The 16,906-nt window shown below is 43.2% G+C and overlaps 1 protein-coding gene across 12 annotated transcripts in view; it reads right to left on the reverse strand.

Moving 5' to 3' along the window:
- LOC143372918 (uncharacterized) overlaps positions 1-16,906 on the reverse strand; it is a 315,074-nt gene that overhangs the window by 294,129 nt on the left and 4,039 nt on the right. For 11 of the 12 annotated variants that reach the window (XM_076819559.1, XM_076819556.1, XM_076819560.1 and 8 more), the window contains exon 2: positions 1,036-1,207. In XM_076819559.1, coding sequence (XP_076675674.1) covers positions 1,036-1,207 — 172 coding nt within the window. Of the gene's footprint in view, positions 1-1,035; positions 1,208-10,995; positions 11,373-16,906 lie in introns of those variants that run through there. The other variant, XM_076819563.1, reaches the window with a different exon arrangement.

Genomic DNA, 16,906 nt, shown 5'->3' on the forward strand with positions numbered 1-16,906 from the left:
GTTACGCGAATCCCTCTTCATGACTCCCTGTCGGGTAAAATGGAACGAAAAAGGGAACAAAACCGTAACCGTACAGCAACAAGAAAAAGTTTTTCAATCGGCCAAAATAGATATCCCCGCACGTGTTTAAAGTTATATAAAACGGGGTAGATTCCGTTGCGCGCGATTTAAGAATACCGTCGAAATATATAACTACGCCAAATCATTATTTTTATCATTTAAATCCAAATTTGTATCGCGAATTGGAGCGTGCAGAAATCTGTATCAAGCACTTTCGAAATTAATGCTAAATGGAAATATTAATATCGCAGATGGAAATGTACTTGAATTTTGTATAAATCTGAGAAGTCGGTAGTAGAGCTGCCGCTACTAATTATTATAGCACGTCAGACGATGAAAATAAAGGTACAAATTATCTACTCCGTTGGCGCGCGAGGATTCGAGCTTACGTCGACAGTTGTACGAGTAATAACAAAGTTCCACGTGCCGAATGATCGATAAAAAAACCACCCCGTTGAAGTAAAACGTCAGCAATTTATGCGGTTACAATGGTTCCACTTTACCTTTCTCATCAATCCCATTTTTTTTTTACGTTCAAAAGGTCATTTACTCGTTACTTATTCCAACCATTTCGTGTATAAGATTAACGTTACAAGTAATTAAAACTTAACGTTCGCCGCGGTAATAAAATGGTTGCCATGCACAATTGTTCTGACATTCAAGGAGAATCCTCATTAAAAAAAGTGGCATCTAAAGTAAATCACAATTTCGAAACTAAATTATCCTTTACACTTCGTGTCGTGCATACAGATTTTCAAACGTAACCATTTCCACTAGTACGAAATATTTTTACATGCGTGTCAATTATATTTAAATCTCTAATGTCAAACTGATATTATAACTATTAGAGCAAGGAACTGTACGAGATAAATTTATCGTACAAATCTATCAGACTTTGTATCTAAGGTGTTACCAATAAATTGCAGGTTAAATGACAAAAACAGATTCATGATAAGTGATCCATGATTTTCCTACCTTTTTCGGCGAGGGATGCAGGACAGTGACCGGTACCTGTCGAGGGGTTGGAACGAGCGGCGTTTGGGTCGGCTCCTTCGCAGAATACACCGGCAATTTTGTCTCTCTGTTGGTTGGCAGCTCGAGCAGGTGCTGTATAGAATGGTTCTTCCTTGTCTTCTTCGATGCCATGCTACACGCCCAAACAGAGGTATCAATGCCATTATTAAGCTAACATTAACGTTCCACACTCGATATAATAGCAATGCATTTTATCAATAAATAGCTCATTGATCACCAATAATATAATTACTGATCCAATTAAGGCGTAACGCAATTATTGCAGTATGCCGTCGTTACGGTACCACGTAAATTTCGTCAATCATAACATTCTGTATGTTACCCACTGGCCAGAAAAACATTGGTGGAATATGTTTGGTAATGTGATGAATTTCTAGAAGCTCCTTTGGGTTCGCGCAGAAATAAAATTTATAAAAATCTGTTTGCCAAATTACGACTAGACTCGGTGCCGCTGGGGACAGACGGGAATTATTAATATTATAATTATGAAGGGTGTCCAAATTTCAACGTAACGGCACGCGTAGGTCCCTTTTTCCAGCGTCGTCGCGGAGCTGGATATCGGATAAAACTTTCACATTTAACTTTTCCGTCCTGCAGGGGAAACGGCCAACAAAGCTCATCACCGGAAACTTTTTCGAGACAAAGAGGGACGAACGGCAGAGGAGCGGGATAGAAGATGACGCGCGGCGCGAAGCTGACCACGATATAAACCTACTCCACACCATCATCATCCCTGTACCGGCCTGCGTTTCTCGTGGATCGATAAATCAATCGTGGATTACAAATACCGCATCAATCATGGTAATTCGCCGCGTTCACTGCGATACAAGAAACCCAATTATCTTAAACTGAATTCCAGCGACAATCCAATATTTCAATCACTACAATAAACTATCCGCGAATAAAAAGGAGCGATCGGCGTGCACGTTTAATTCCAGAAACGTCCCGAAGCTGCCCTGGCAATCGACTTATCTTCGCCATCGTGGTGAATAATTTTCAAATTACAAACACTCCAAGGGAGGACATACCGTTCCTCACTGCCGGATCGTTCAACGTGAGGAAAAAGTAATGCTCCTCAATGGTTCACACCGAGGGCATCGCGGCGCAAGCGTGCATGTGTGCGTGTTCATTTAAAGTTGACTGCACGTGGTGGTGTGGCGGATCGCCCGGCGCGCTTGTCGGCCAAGTAGGGGTAACGGCGGGGTAACTCACCCCTGTAGCCGCCGCGAAAGTTTCTTCTCCTCTGTGTTTACGCACGCGCCAGATCGTGCACACACGCTCGACCAAGTGCACTTATAGCAGCGCGCGATGTCGGTGAGCATCACGACCGTGACCTTACTAGCCGAATCGGAATGGAAAAACCTGGAGAATGTATTGAAAACGCGCGATCCCGGTGACGAACGAGACCACCAGCATCGAATAAAAATGTCCTGTCAGAGATGATTCGAACCCCATTCTTACAATTTTCAGCTCCATACTAAATTTGTCGCTGAAAAGAAATGGAGCCCACTCTCCTTCAGGTAGATATTTCATTTTACTCGGACTGTTTTGACTGTTTTTACCAATGCTACAAATTTATATTGTGTATGATTTGAAAATTTCTGACACCTCAATGACGGTACGAGTGTTTCAATCGTAAATCACTTCATGTACCTACTTTGGGATTTCTTAAAGACGATTGTAAAGCTTTAGGGTGAAATGAAAGTTGGTAATCGTTTAGTTGAACAGCAGATTGGGGTACAATGAAATTGTAGAAAGAAGAAAATAGAAATCGACCGGATACGAATGACCCATATACACGTATGTACCACTCGAGAGTCTAATGGGTACAGCAGTCGCTTGCATCCAATTTTTGTAAAGAATCGTGACTATAGCGATAGTATGTGATACTATCTACAATCTGCATACCTACCACATTTTACATTAAGATATACAATTCACCTACGTATCTTACAAGTATAGTCCATCTATCTGAACTCATAGCGGTCGATTCGATGCGTTCTACTGCAGTAGATGCAGGTAGCTATCGTCAGACGTACTAGTAGTGCGAATTAATATTAACTCCACGTAAACAAACCCAGATACAGAATACTGTTTAAAAAGATTTACTTCTATATGCAGTCTATTGCAGCTTTCGCTGAATAACTCGAAATATACCAAATTAATTTCAGAAAACATAATCAAGTGAAGACAGAGGAAGAAATTCTTCGATATGTGTATGACCATACATATTGCAATAACGACTTGTAAAGTTAATATGAATTTGGTATCTACACACAATTCAATTCAATTACCTACGAACCAATATGTTATACACACATGCATACATAAATGTCTACATTTACACGCTTTCTGCACAGTAGAGATGAAATGGATATTGATTTTTGTAATTTCAGTACTGATATTTCGGGCTAGAGTGTATCCAATTATTTTTACACGGATAACGCTAATACTTTCTTAACGTTCGAACTTATACAGCAATAATTGGACGAAGTTTTGTTTAATTATTCTTCTTCGGCGTTATTTAAAGATGCACGATACAAGTACCGGGGCTGTTTGCGTTGTGATAAAAGCATGTTCCAAAAATTGAACATCTTCTGAAGATAACAGCTTTCTGTTAAGTACGAAATAATTTAATTCCTAGAATTGCACTGTACAAGAATTACAGAATTATACTTTAGAATATGTAAAACGTAATAAATCTTCAAAGCAATTTTATTTGCACATTGTAGCTGGCTTGCAAAATGAACACGTAGCTCCCTAAAGATAGCAACATATATGTACCTCGTATTCGCATAATGTGAAATGTGTCTTAAAATTCTGACAACTTTCGTTACATCTCGCAAAGTCAGGATTTTTGTGCCTTTCCTCTCGATATACAATATGTTGTTATCAATTTCATTTTTTCTGACTCCAAATATTCTAGATTTTACGTGAAAATTAATCGAAATATTCATAAAGCATCACTTCACTAAATCGAGTTTTCAATTTAGACCGGTTTTAAAGTAGAAATACAAATATCAATCTCTTGGTTTTTATGTGAAATAAAATTTTTATTTAAAATAAAATCATATTGTTCTGTTCCAGCAATTTTTATGTATTTACCACGCCAACTAATGAGAATCTGCGAATTTCGTTTTTCACATTCTATGTAGCTGCAAATATTTAATTTTAATTCAACATATGACATTAAATTGCTTCTTGTCGAAGACAGTGTAGGAGTAAGTAATATTTTGTGCACTGCGATTCCCACGAATGTCTGAATGTCTATTAAAAGGTACAAATATAATGGAAACGTAAATCCAAGTAAATTCACAACAAACTGCGCCACCAAATAAATATTGCGTGGAACGGCAACATCCCAACCCTTTGCCGTTCTCCTCTATTTCCCTTCGACCAATCTACGGCAAGCGTAGAGTGTGCACTGCCACCACATTTCTTTGTCCTTCATTCAATTTAAAGTATCAGAAGTAAATAACAGATTATCGATTTCAACGAGGACATATTATAACTTGCACATTCCAAATTACCTACGTTTGAAACTCTCTTTTATACATGCCACAGTGATAATTGCATTCTATAACTTCGCAAGAAATATATTTATCTTCTCTTTCGTCTTGAATAATAATTTTCTAACCCAAAGATTAAGCATTTTCCTAATATTCCTAATTTTCCTAATCGTTTATGAACACACATTAACGCGAAACAAACATAAATATTTTATTAATATCTCGTCGTGTGGAATTGTTCGCAAACACTTAATTAATTTTCCTCGAAATCAATAAAAAAAAAACTAGGGTCCTAGGAAACTAATGATGCTGCAGGTAGTAACTGAAAAGCTCTCTAATTGCTTTCCAATTACACGCAAGCGATCTATTGCACAATATTGGCTAAAACGTTGGTGATTCGATTTGAATGACTTGTATCTCCTGCCACAGCAAAACGTACTCCCGCGTTCGTTCTTCGCAATCTCAATATTGCATACACCATTGTGTATCTACCACTAATATTCTCTGATCGATGTCCTAATTATTCTAATGAAGGGGAGTAGTGGACATAGTTTTACATTAAGGGGGTAGTGGACTATTTCAGCTTTAAAAAATCGACATTTTCTCCCGATTCTGAAAGTCTTATCCTTTATGAACATTTTAAACAAATTTTCATGCAGAAATTCAAATAATTGTAGAAGTTATAGCAGCGAACGTAATTGAATGCAAAACACTATTGTCAGACACGATGTACATCATAACTCTTGAACCATTGAATCTTTTCACTTGAAACTTTTACTGGGCGTGTAGAAGTCCTTCCTCTACAGAGTGGAACTCCCGTATCAACATTGGATATTTGTGAAACATTTTATAAGTGATTAAACACGATTTTGTTCCATAAAAATGTGGAAAAAATTGATTCGTGTGTAACTTCCACAATTTTTGTTCAAATTCATCGGCAAAGTTCCACTCTGTAGATTTCAGTGTCTAAAGTACTCACCCCAAAGCATTTTGCTCTCAGATGAATGGCTCACCTGAATCGAGGTACACCACCTGCACCGCGGCTATCTTAAACGATTAATAACATCGACAATTTAATAAATTCCGACGATTTTCTTTTGTAATTACTCTCAGACGTGCCCACAATAGATTGTGAAAAGCACGCCTATAACGATTATTTGATATCAAAGTAATTTAGCGTCAAAGAAACTAACGATTTTACGTATCCAATAGTCCACTACCCCCTTAACACATTCCGCACGGCTGATGTCAGAAGACACAAACCGACACTACCTGCCCTATAGCTTCAGAAATGGTCGCGTGGAACGTGTTAAGGACACAGCAAATGAAATCCAAGAACTAGGTACTTTGGATTAAAGTAGTAATGCCAGTACCATTGCGCTAACTGTTTATAAATACGAACGGTTTATCCAGCAATAAGTTTTTGATATTAATGGGCACAGGCAAGTCTAAATAATTAAATTATTGCGGTGGTATCGCGTATTAGATGACACAGCCGCTGAGACGACGGAAGAAGAGGAAGAAGAAGTGGGAGGTGGCGGAAGGTACGTATTTCAGTCATCCGGCCAACTTTTGCAAGTTTAATGCCCCAACGCTCGAGTAATTTAACACGACGAAATTAACTTTTCAGTTTTACCAAAGTTTCCTGGCAACTTAACCACGTTCCTGCGTCCCCCTCTATCCTACGGCGCGCACTCGCTTCTTCTGGCTTCTTCTTCGTCTTCTTCGCCCGCTCGCCCACCCTACCTGAACACGAACACCCAAGACCAACTTTTAAAGCGCTCACCGTGGTAACAACTGCGTGGCTTAGCGCAAGCTCTACTCAACTATAATTCCACCCTTAAGACCCGAAGTTTACGACGTAAACTTCGTTCGCGGCGGCGGCAGCGTCGGGCTGATGCCGATACTTCGATTTCGGGATCAGGGAAAAACAAAGACGCGGACAGCGGGAAACTGGGGGTGGACGGTGATATCGGAGATTTGTGCGCGAAAACAATTGGACCGACCCGCGAGGGAAACTCTTGGGAGCACGACAGTTACCGGTAACTATCCAAACGGATATCTAAAGACGATGGGTACCGCGCCCCACGGTTTTTCGGATAATCCCCCCCGATCGAAGGGGATAAGCTAGTCGCGATTCCTGAGCAAACGTGAATATCTAAAAACTCGTTTAACAAGCGGATTCGTTTGGACGAATTCTGATACGATATAACTCCGAGAAAACGTCTGAGGTAAACGATCGCCGGCTTATTTAACGGATAAGGCGGGCCAGTAGTAAGGGTCAGTATGCGGTTAGACGCGATCAAGTATATATTAGGGCTGGGACTATTCGAATAATTTAATATTCGAATATTTTACAAGTATTCCAATGCTACGAATAAACTTCGAATATTTGAGTATTCGAATGTTATTATTCGAATACTTATGTATTCGAATAGTATGGTGTGAAGTGGGTCAAAATTAGCTTATAAGATTTCACCCTGACAAATGAACCTAAAGAACTTGATTTATAATTCACACCATACTATTCGAATATTTAAGTATTCAAACAGTATTCGAATACTTGGATATTCGATTTATATTCGCCAAATAATTGAGCAACTGAAGTATTCGAATACCGAAAAATTCGACAAATTCGAGTACTAAATATGAGACGTTCGTGTTATATTTTCTATGTATGATGTGAATGACTAATTTGTGGAGAATGTAGTGTAAAAATTTGTCCCACAAATTTAATACACTGTACCTATTCATACAGTTATCTGTTTATGGAGCTAGTACAATATTTCAGGTGATTCTTCGCACTCATGCTCTGAATTGATTTTATAACTACCCTATATTATATTTCTATTTTTACTTTATAGATAAATTGGTTTGTCTAGTGCCAATGCTTTCGCCCAGTTTTACGTGGCTATTATATCCCACACTGTTCGCTATACGTTACTTCCCATTCATCTGTCCTGGCACCCGCAACTTCTCAACGATTTCGAGCCTTTTCGCCAAGAGTCAGCACGAAAACCATCGAACGGATACCGAAGCTTGAAATATCGTATCCATTGCTCATTCCAGAACGTCAGTTGTTCCGGTAAACAAAGCTTTTAATGACTGAACTCAGACTCTACGCTTCCCATTGCTGTGTTCGCGAAAACATGTCTAAAACTTTATTTTACACCAAGATTTTTATATGCAGAAACAAAAATGTATGTATATTACATTGCTGATAATTCTTGTCTGCTACGGCAGTGTAATGTTTGCATTTTTAGATGAAAAGGAGTACAGAAAGTATGTATCGAAAATTCTGCTATAAGCAATTCGTTACGTGTCAGAGAGAAGATATAAGAATCTTCTAAATGTACGATTGGTCTCGCGAGGGACCATCGTTGACTGAATCGATATGATTTCAAGTTTCATCACTATTATTCATTCGTAAAGACTCTGGCAAACGCGCCCCCGATATAAGAGTTTGGAAGAACTCGAGGGATCAAACATGTTCTATGTACGAACTTTGACACAGGTCAGCAATTTCTTATCCAATTTTTATTTAGTATCGAAGTTACAGAAAAGCCATTCCACACGAAGTTACAAATAATATGAAATTACGTTCGCGAAACTTTCAGTTTGTTCTCCCTGAGAGATTTACATTTCCGTGCCTGTATCCTATACATTTATTCTTACGTGAATACATTTCTAAACAGTTGCTCATGAATATGTACATTAATATTGCACGAACACTGCTCCATTGAACTTAATAAATATATGCATTCTTTATTAACGACACAATTTACGAGATTCAATGTATTAAATGCATCCCAAATATAATAGATGCATCGCGATTCAAATAGTACGTTGTCCACAATGTTTGTTGCAAAAGTGCATGTAAATACCCACGTCCACAATTCACGGTACGTTTCACTCGCTGCTAAATGGAAAAGTGTAAACTGCGGAGGCAAGGAAATTATAACGTAACGAATTGTACGTTATATTCCGAATAGAGTACAGAGAAAGAAAGAATACTTAACAGCGAGCATAAATTATACACAACGGCCCCTACCACGGGCAATTCATTCCCTGTGATTTACAAAAATAAGGATGAATGCCCGAAATATTGAAATCTGTATCTAAATCGCTGCCCAAGAACTCCAGATCAATAACAACACCAGCTATGAGAAATCCTGATGATTTCTCTAGTGGAACTACAGGATAAACTCCAAGCCCTTATACGATAATTCATGTTGGGGCATCTTCGATACGTCCCTCGTGAAAGAAGGTTCAGGAAGGGCATTGTTCGTGCGCGATAGGAGCCACTTTCTAGCCACTCTCCTGAAAGGCAATGATAGATGTACCCTGGCAGATTTAGACTCATTTAATGAGCTCCCTTTTCGCCGCGCTCGGTATTGTGTCGGATCTAGGCGCATGGCGCGTTTACTCTTTTGGAGCATCGAGGAAAGGGCGCGCGTATGGATAAAGAACTAACGACCACGAAACACTGGCGTTAACATCGTGAGCGGCGTTCTTGCGAGGCGCGGCGAGGAAACAACAGGAGTCATCCAGGATTACGACGACGTCGCCGGCGACGGCGTCAACCTCGACGATGAGACGCACGCGCGTGGAATTTGAGTTGAAAGGCCTTGGACCACGCTTCGGAGGATTCCAAAAGCACCCGGCCAACAGCCACTTGGCGGAATTCGAAGCACAATGCCAACAACGCGGAATTACACCGCGGAACCGTAATGATAGCGGCTTAATTAGTGCCTCTCTAGTTTTTCATGCATCGGACTGCATCCCAGGTGCTACTAAACGGGGACAGGATATCATATAACGTGTTGCAAGGTAGAGAGAATACCCTCGGCCCATTGTGTTGCCCGATTGTACTCGTGAAATAATATAGGTTATCGAGTGATCGAGCACCAGTGTTACGTAAGGGTGACGCGATGCTGATAAATTATTCTTTAACGCGTATAAAACGCGCGCAAAGATCGAAGGAAATACTTATCTAGAGGCCCCTTTCGTCGCGGGGCTGAGGGGGCATGAAAATCACTGCATAATGGAAGAATGAAAAAGACATTTCATACCGAATGTTTTGTGCAGCTCCGCGATATAAAAGCTAAGGACAGCGAAATATTTTATATGTATGGCTTCTTCAGCTATGTTAAATTTAAAACACGACGGTTTACGCATCCGGGAGTATGCGAGTTCTTTTTCAGAAAAACTGCCGAGCGTAATTTGCGCCCGTTTTTTCCCCACTCAAAATCATTTTTCGGCTCGTACACGAAGGACGCTTTGTATTCTCTCCGGTATGACATAGATTTTAACAATTACCCGGCCGGTGCAATATTTCGCGTAGTTCCGAGAACACGACAAGTTCCATGCCGGAGAATTCGTGCTTAAGCTCGCATTATGGCGCTCCGAAATCTGTCAGATTGGAATTTAAGGACGGCAATCCATTTGTATCGTAGTGAATCGAGAAAACATTCGAGCGATGGTTAAATGAAACGAGTAACTGTAAACAAAGAAAACAGAGAGCTCCCACTGGGATATTCAGATTTTCAGTATTTCGGTTCTGATATTTTGAGAATTGAACGTGCCAAATAGTGGCGCCGAAATGAATATATCTCGTGAGTCTATGCTTCTTATCGGACTTATAGTTACACAGTACAACTGTAGAAGCAAAGTATGGAACACACACATCGAGCCTATCCCATCTGCTCTTATATTATTCACACGTTTAACAAGACGACTTAGCCATCGACCCTGCAAATACAAAATACAGCGGCGCGTCTTACGTCCAAACTCGATAACACGCAAGAAACAATTGCTGGTCGTGAGCAAGCAGAAAGTTCTCTCGATTCTCGATCAAATCCGCGCAACTACGAGAGCGCAAAACTTTTCGACGCTCATGAAACTTTCGAACGGCGCGACTAGCCGTGTATTGGTAAGTTCATAGCGGGAAGGGGGTGAGCTCACAGAGGATTAATCTCACATTGAGTCTGCGCGCTCGGAATCCCGATAATCAAAAGCGTTGATACTCTCGCAACAAGCGACGGTTATATAGTTTCTGGTAAATGATCAGCTGACCTATTCTGTCCCCAGAGACGGTAGAATACGCGGCACCGGTGAGAGCATTCGCGGCCAATAACGGCAGAGATTAGAAAATAACCCCGCTGCTCCTTTCTACGAAACTGATCTCCACCTATAGATCGCACACGGACCGCTCAACGATCGTTAAATCATTCATCGAACGACTCCGGATACCTCGTCTCGAATTAATAAGCAAAGGTTCAAACTTTCGATCAGTGTTCTAAAAAAAAAAAAAAATGGAAATATCTCGGACCTGAAAATCATAGCTTACTCTCGTTTAATCGTACACACGCGCAATGACGGGCATACGTACGTGATTTACAAGTTGCAAACCGATAGCCACAATCATCCAGTAATCCCGTCCAGTCTGAAACACTTGTCGGGCATCGTGTCAGCGTGTCCACTCACTGCGATGAAATCGAATCACGAGTGCCGACGTAAACAAGCAGTTTGCAATTTCACCGAACGTTTCGCGGAACATCGTTACTGACCGTAAGACTCGATCGTTTCCGTCACGCGTTTCGTTACTTATCCACGCGTTCCTCTAAGTTACACTGATCGTCGGGATCGGAAAGAAACGATCGCCACGATTCAGAGCGTTATCGCGGCTATCGTGCCTCGTGTCCTCCACCACTTTACTCATCCCACTGTCACCCCGCGTAACACGCGACACGTTCGTCGCTGGCACGCGTCCGGCGTTACCGACAGAGCAAACTCGTTACTAGGTTAGAATACGCTGAAAAGGGATCTCCCGTGAGCGCACGCTACCGGAGAGCGGTCTCGCTTTTCCCCACCCTCGTTCAAACTCCCTCTCCTCGCTCTCTTTCAACCCCTGCACATCGCTGCGAGTCTCCAGGATCTCGGGAAAACTTTACTGGAAAACGACAGGCGGCACGAGGCTGGTGGGGGGGTTGATACCCACGGTACACCCCGTCCAGAGTTTGAGTAGGGGAAACGGTCCCCCTCTCCGACCCCCCTTTGTCTCTGTGTGTAAGCATGAACGCGGTAAATAAAAAAGTTTCAAGTCACTCGCGAATCCGGCGGCGAGCAACGCGCAGGAACCAAGATGGCGGATTACTTCGCAAAAGTTTCTTGGAGCACCTACGAATTCCCGAACGGCAGCCAACGGGCGAAAGAAAAGCTTACGCTCCCGGGGTAGTTGGACGCGCGACAAAGGAGATTAATGCGAGCTTGAAGCGGGCCGAGCGTGCGCTTAAACGCTCGGAAAGATAGCTGCGATACGAAGACTACTTAGTCGGCAAACTCTCGGGAAAGTTCGCTGATTGGCAATAATTTGAAGATCGGGTCCAATCGAATGGATGGATTTCAGAGGATAGAACCGATGAATATTCTATGATCGGGAGCTGTATCCGAGACTGTTGGAGAGGTGTACAAGTCGCACGGCCGTCGCGTATACAACTTGGACACTTTGGAGTAGGTCATGAAGTACTTGCGACGTTAAGAAAATCTTCCTCGCGGCATCACGTCGGACTTTACCACTAATAGAACGGTAGCTGCGTGTTACTCTGGCGTGAGACGTTAACGACGCGAGTCCCTTGAAACTTTCCACATGTGGGACGAAAGTGACGCGAGCCGTGGGTAACACGTGGCAGGCATAGAGAAATGCGCGGCACGGTTCAAGTCTGTTTGAGAGAGCGATAACTGATCGACGCCACGGGAGCGTGAAACCAGGGGGCGGTTTTCGGGGTGTCGGAGGTGTCGGGCCGCTGAAACTTGGAAAGTGCATACTCGACGCATGGCCGATGATTTCCTTCTCATCGTCGGAGGCTGTCTACTCGCGGAGGTAGCCGTACCTGGTTGCCTGCCGCCAGCCCTCGTGGGAGTCAGCTAAGGGAAATCAATATCTCACTAGGGGTAGAGAATACGAGAAAGAGAGAGACGAACCAGCGAGAGTAGGAGTCGACGAAGGAAAAGCAGGAGAAAGAGGAGGCAGAGAAGACGTAGGAGGAGGATGGCAACGTGGGGATGCTCGGGGTGGGAAGAGGGCGGAAGGTGGAAGAAGGTGGAAGAAGAAAGCAGAGGCGAGGAGAAAGACGCAGTCTGCGCTCGTCGACCTCGCTCGCTCGTGGTCCTCCGCGGCCGTAGTGCCACGCGTGAACTCGGCCTACCCCCGTTAGCACGCGTAAACTCGTGCAACAAACCCCCACTGCTGCGCTATTACGCTCGTTATGTTACCGGCCTGCGCCCGGTCGGTCACACACGCCAGGCCACGGGCCGGTCGTTCTGTCGGTAGCGCGTGCCGCGTGTGTTCTCTCGCGCTCTCCAACCAACAATCACCGTGTCACACCGCGCACGCTACCTTGACAAAAAGCACGTTACCCCCGCGTGTGCAACCGTACACGGGCCAGCTCTCGTTCCAATCCTGTCGGCCGCTTAGCGGGAACTGGAGACGAAAACCTTGCCCGCGCCGCGTTACCGTCCTCCGGACTCGCTCCAAACTCACTCTCATTCTCCTTCATCCCCTTTGCACCCTCTCGCCCCGAGACCCGTTCTCTCGCTCTTGTCCCCTTTCGACGGTTCAACCGTCTCGCTCCCACCGCGTTCTCACACTCCGCGCGCTTCTCAGCGAAACTTTCCCGGCGTCGGGACACGCTGCTACCACCACCACCACCGCCACAACTACCACCGTCTCTCCACCACCACCTACATCGCCAACACCGGTACCGGTACCAACACATCATTCCTGCTCTCTCTTTTCACCCACAGCGTCGCCTACCGCGCCGTTACCTTCGTCTTTTCCACGTTTACCAACACCGACGTCCAGATTCTCCACACATCCACGACGTTTCTCCGCCACCTGAATCCATCCCTCCTTTCATTCCGATTCCCCCTGTAGCCCACCCCCGCCCAGATACCCTTTCCTTCGCGTATCCTACGCTTCCTTCCCTCTGGTTCTCCTTGAAGTTTCGCCCAACTTTTCCAACCCCCCACCGAACGGCACGGACAACACGTCGACGCTGCCGCGACGACGACATACGCTATATCCCGCGTGCCACCGATCTTTTCTACCTTTATTTCCTCTCGCTCGCTAACCCGCTAGCCAGCTTCTTGTCCTGGGAATGCCCGTTACAATCTAAAGTGCACTCTCACGAATACTTCCTAACGCAACGACGCTTCTCTGGCCGCGCACCTTTGGGCCAAAGTTCGAGGAGTAGTGAAACGGACATGTATAAAGAATCGATTCCGGATGGTCTAACTGAGCAACTTTCCTTTGAGATGTTGTAAAGATACAGTCGATGTAATCTCCTTGGTTCAGGCCGCCGCGCAGTGGCGAGTTTGCCCGAGAACCTGGCCAAAAGTCCAAATGCAAAGATCTTAATTTGCCAAATCTAATTAGTGCAATTCGTTTATACCCTATCTCTGCATAATTTTCTGCTAATTGAAAATTTTTAACCGCAGCCCTTTTCAAGATATATCAGTTCAAAGTTGACGATCGAAGTTTAAAGAGCTACTTTAGGATTTATTTTCAGGTTATCCAGTCTACCTATCAGAGTAAGTAGTGCATATTGTGATGTAGGATCACATGCACTATTTTTGTTGTACTGACTACGTACACATTTTTTGTCTATTGTTAAGGAAAAAGTTGATGATAAAGCGAGATAAACCTCCGTTTCTTTTTTGTAAATTGAAACTCGAGGTATGCAAAATCAGGCACCGTTGCAGAATTTTGCTTCTATATCATCGTTTATGTACACACTGACGCGAATATAATTTCCGATCAGTTCAGTCTTTACACATTTAATGTTTTAAAATGGGACCCCTTTCACTTAATATACAATTCTAGTATTAAATTCTTATTTTCCAATCCGTTCTGTGCGCATCAATGTAGTTCTCCGCTTTGTTTTACATGCTTATTCAACGCGCAACATACTTATGATCCGGCTGATTCGTCTAACGGCTTTGTGATGATTGCACACAATTGTGAAAGATTCTGGAATTCTGTGGCATAATTTACAAAAGATTGTCGAAGCTCAGCACCACCGTATAAGGAAATTCCACTCGCTGGAATATTAACTACTTACACTGCTCCCAGGTAAGGTCATAAAATGGAATCGAAGGAATCGCCAGCCTATACACCTTCGCGAGTAACGCAGATGCGGACGTGTCCTTATGGTCAGAAAAAATTGGTATAGAGGTATGACCACGACTATGTTGCCAAATGACCACATTGACTAGCATTTTAAGGAACTTTCGTTTTCCCACTACAGGGAAAACCAAATTTTCATCACCAAAGGCCACAAGTCAGTCTTGTGATAATCTCCACAGCAATAGAATAATGTCAAAGAATGCATATAGACATATCAATGTTATAGTAATGATTCTGTAATTATTTGACTGATAAATATAAATCACAAAATTTTGAATACTTTTAAGAATCAGAATTTCAATCAGAACAACTAATTAAATATTTAACGTTAGCATATTACATGTTTATCTTCTTAGAGTCATATTACAATAAAATATTTCAACAATTTACCTTACAATTGAAAATATGACTTTTGGCCAGGTTTTCGGGCAAACCGCGCCGCTGCGCGTCTGTCGCCTTCTAACGCGAGGGATATAGATTTTGCTTTCAGGCAGTAGGTCGAGACGTGTTCGATCAGACATTAGTAGAACCGCGACAGTGATTTATCAGACGCAAGTGCGGCGCTAGACGAGCGTAAACGTTGCCCGCATACGTAACGAATTGAATGCACTTAGGCATGGATTAACTACGAGTAAGCGTTATTGAAGTTCACGTGTTGTTAGAGCAACCCGATACACTGCGGATGCAAGCCGTACTGCGGTGTATAATGCGACGAGATATCGTCGAATGGTAATGAATAATGAACGCGAGAATTCTCCGGTATTGTTAGAGCTTAGCAGAGAGAAGAACTGATCGATTTCGATCGATCTTTCTTACCAGAGAACTGCAATAAACAGAAGTTTTTCACAAAGACTTGTGTACACATCCTGGTAGTGAAAGTAAGATGAAAACCACATTATTCTGCATTAAGTATCTTTGAATTACTAACTGTAGTACTCTCGAAATTAAGAAAGTGAACAAAATCTGTGGATGGGAGCAATTCGAACCTTAGCACTCGAAAAGTTTCCCAACTTCGGTACTGGAGACAAAGGAAATTTGATGAAGAACACCTAGCAATTGAGAAAACTGTAAAGGGTCCAGTGCACGGACACCGTCCGTGCCACGAGGCATTTACGCGTGAATCATAATGCGGCAAACCTCGTGAGCCCGAGCAACTGAGTGGAACGAGAGAACGTCTATTGTAGCGTATGCCTTAAGCAGCGGCACGCTTCGACAAGGGATGGAAGGGAGTAGAAAACGGGTGTGCGCGTGGCCGGACGTCGTGACGCCTGCGTCAATCTGCGATTCATTGCCCTGGCAACGGCGACGCTCGCCGTCGTGCCTTTTTCTCTTTCCCGCTAAGCTCAATCGCCGTTTCACTTATCTCCTTCGACATACGGATATTCCCATTTTCCTCTCCTCGCGGTTTCCGTCTCTTTCCCACCCCTTTTCTTTCTTTGCAACAAACTAGGGAGATCTCTGCGACGTAACAAGTGGATATTGTCATTTCCTGCACGATCATTTCTCCCGCCTGTATATCCTCGGCTATTTTCTCGAAATCCGTTTCTACCCTTCGAGCTTAATCCGAAGTTGAGTTTACGGCTTCACCTTTGACGGTCGGCATTTGAAACAGTTTTAGGAAACGCTCTCATTTCTCGAAGACACGGGTACGTGGAAAGTTAAGCGACGAAAAGCGAAGGTAAGAGTCAAACCGAGTCGGCTCTGCATTCCGGAGAAACGCAACGTAAGAGCGCCATTCCTCTCGCTCCCTGTTGTGCAAGAGGAAACAGAAAAAGCTCCCTCCATTTTTCGTGCTCTTGATAGTTTCTCCCTTTAACAAGCTCTCAGATGGCATCATGAGTTACTTCGAATGGAACGTCATTCGAAATCGGTGCCTCTGTACCATTCACAATGCCACTTCGAGGTATTTTTCCCGAGCGATGCATTTAAGTCGAGCGAATTACAATGCAACGTGGCCTTTCGGACTCTTTTTACTAACAGGGACAAAGCGAATATCGTTTTGACATTAAACGACGCGAATAAAATCTACTAAACTATGAGCAACAAAGAACTCGCGTATATTTCATGGCGCACCCCTACGCTACTTGGTAAGTGATGCGTGACCGAAAGGAAAAGA

Source organism: Andrena cerasifolii, chromosome 9 (genome assembly GCF_050908995.1).
Source record: "Andrena cerasifolii isolate SP2316 chromosome 9, iyAndCera1_principal, whole genome shotgun sequence".
NCBI lineage: Eukaryota > Metazoa > Arthropoda > Insecta > Hymenoptera > Andrenidae > Andrena > Andrena cerasifolii.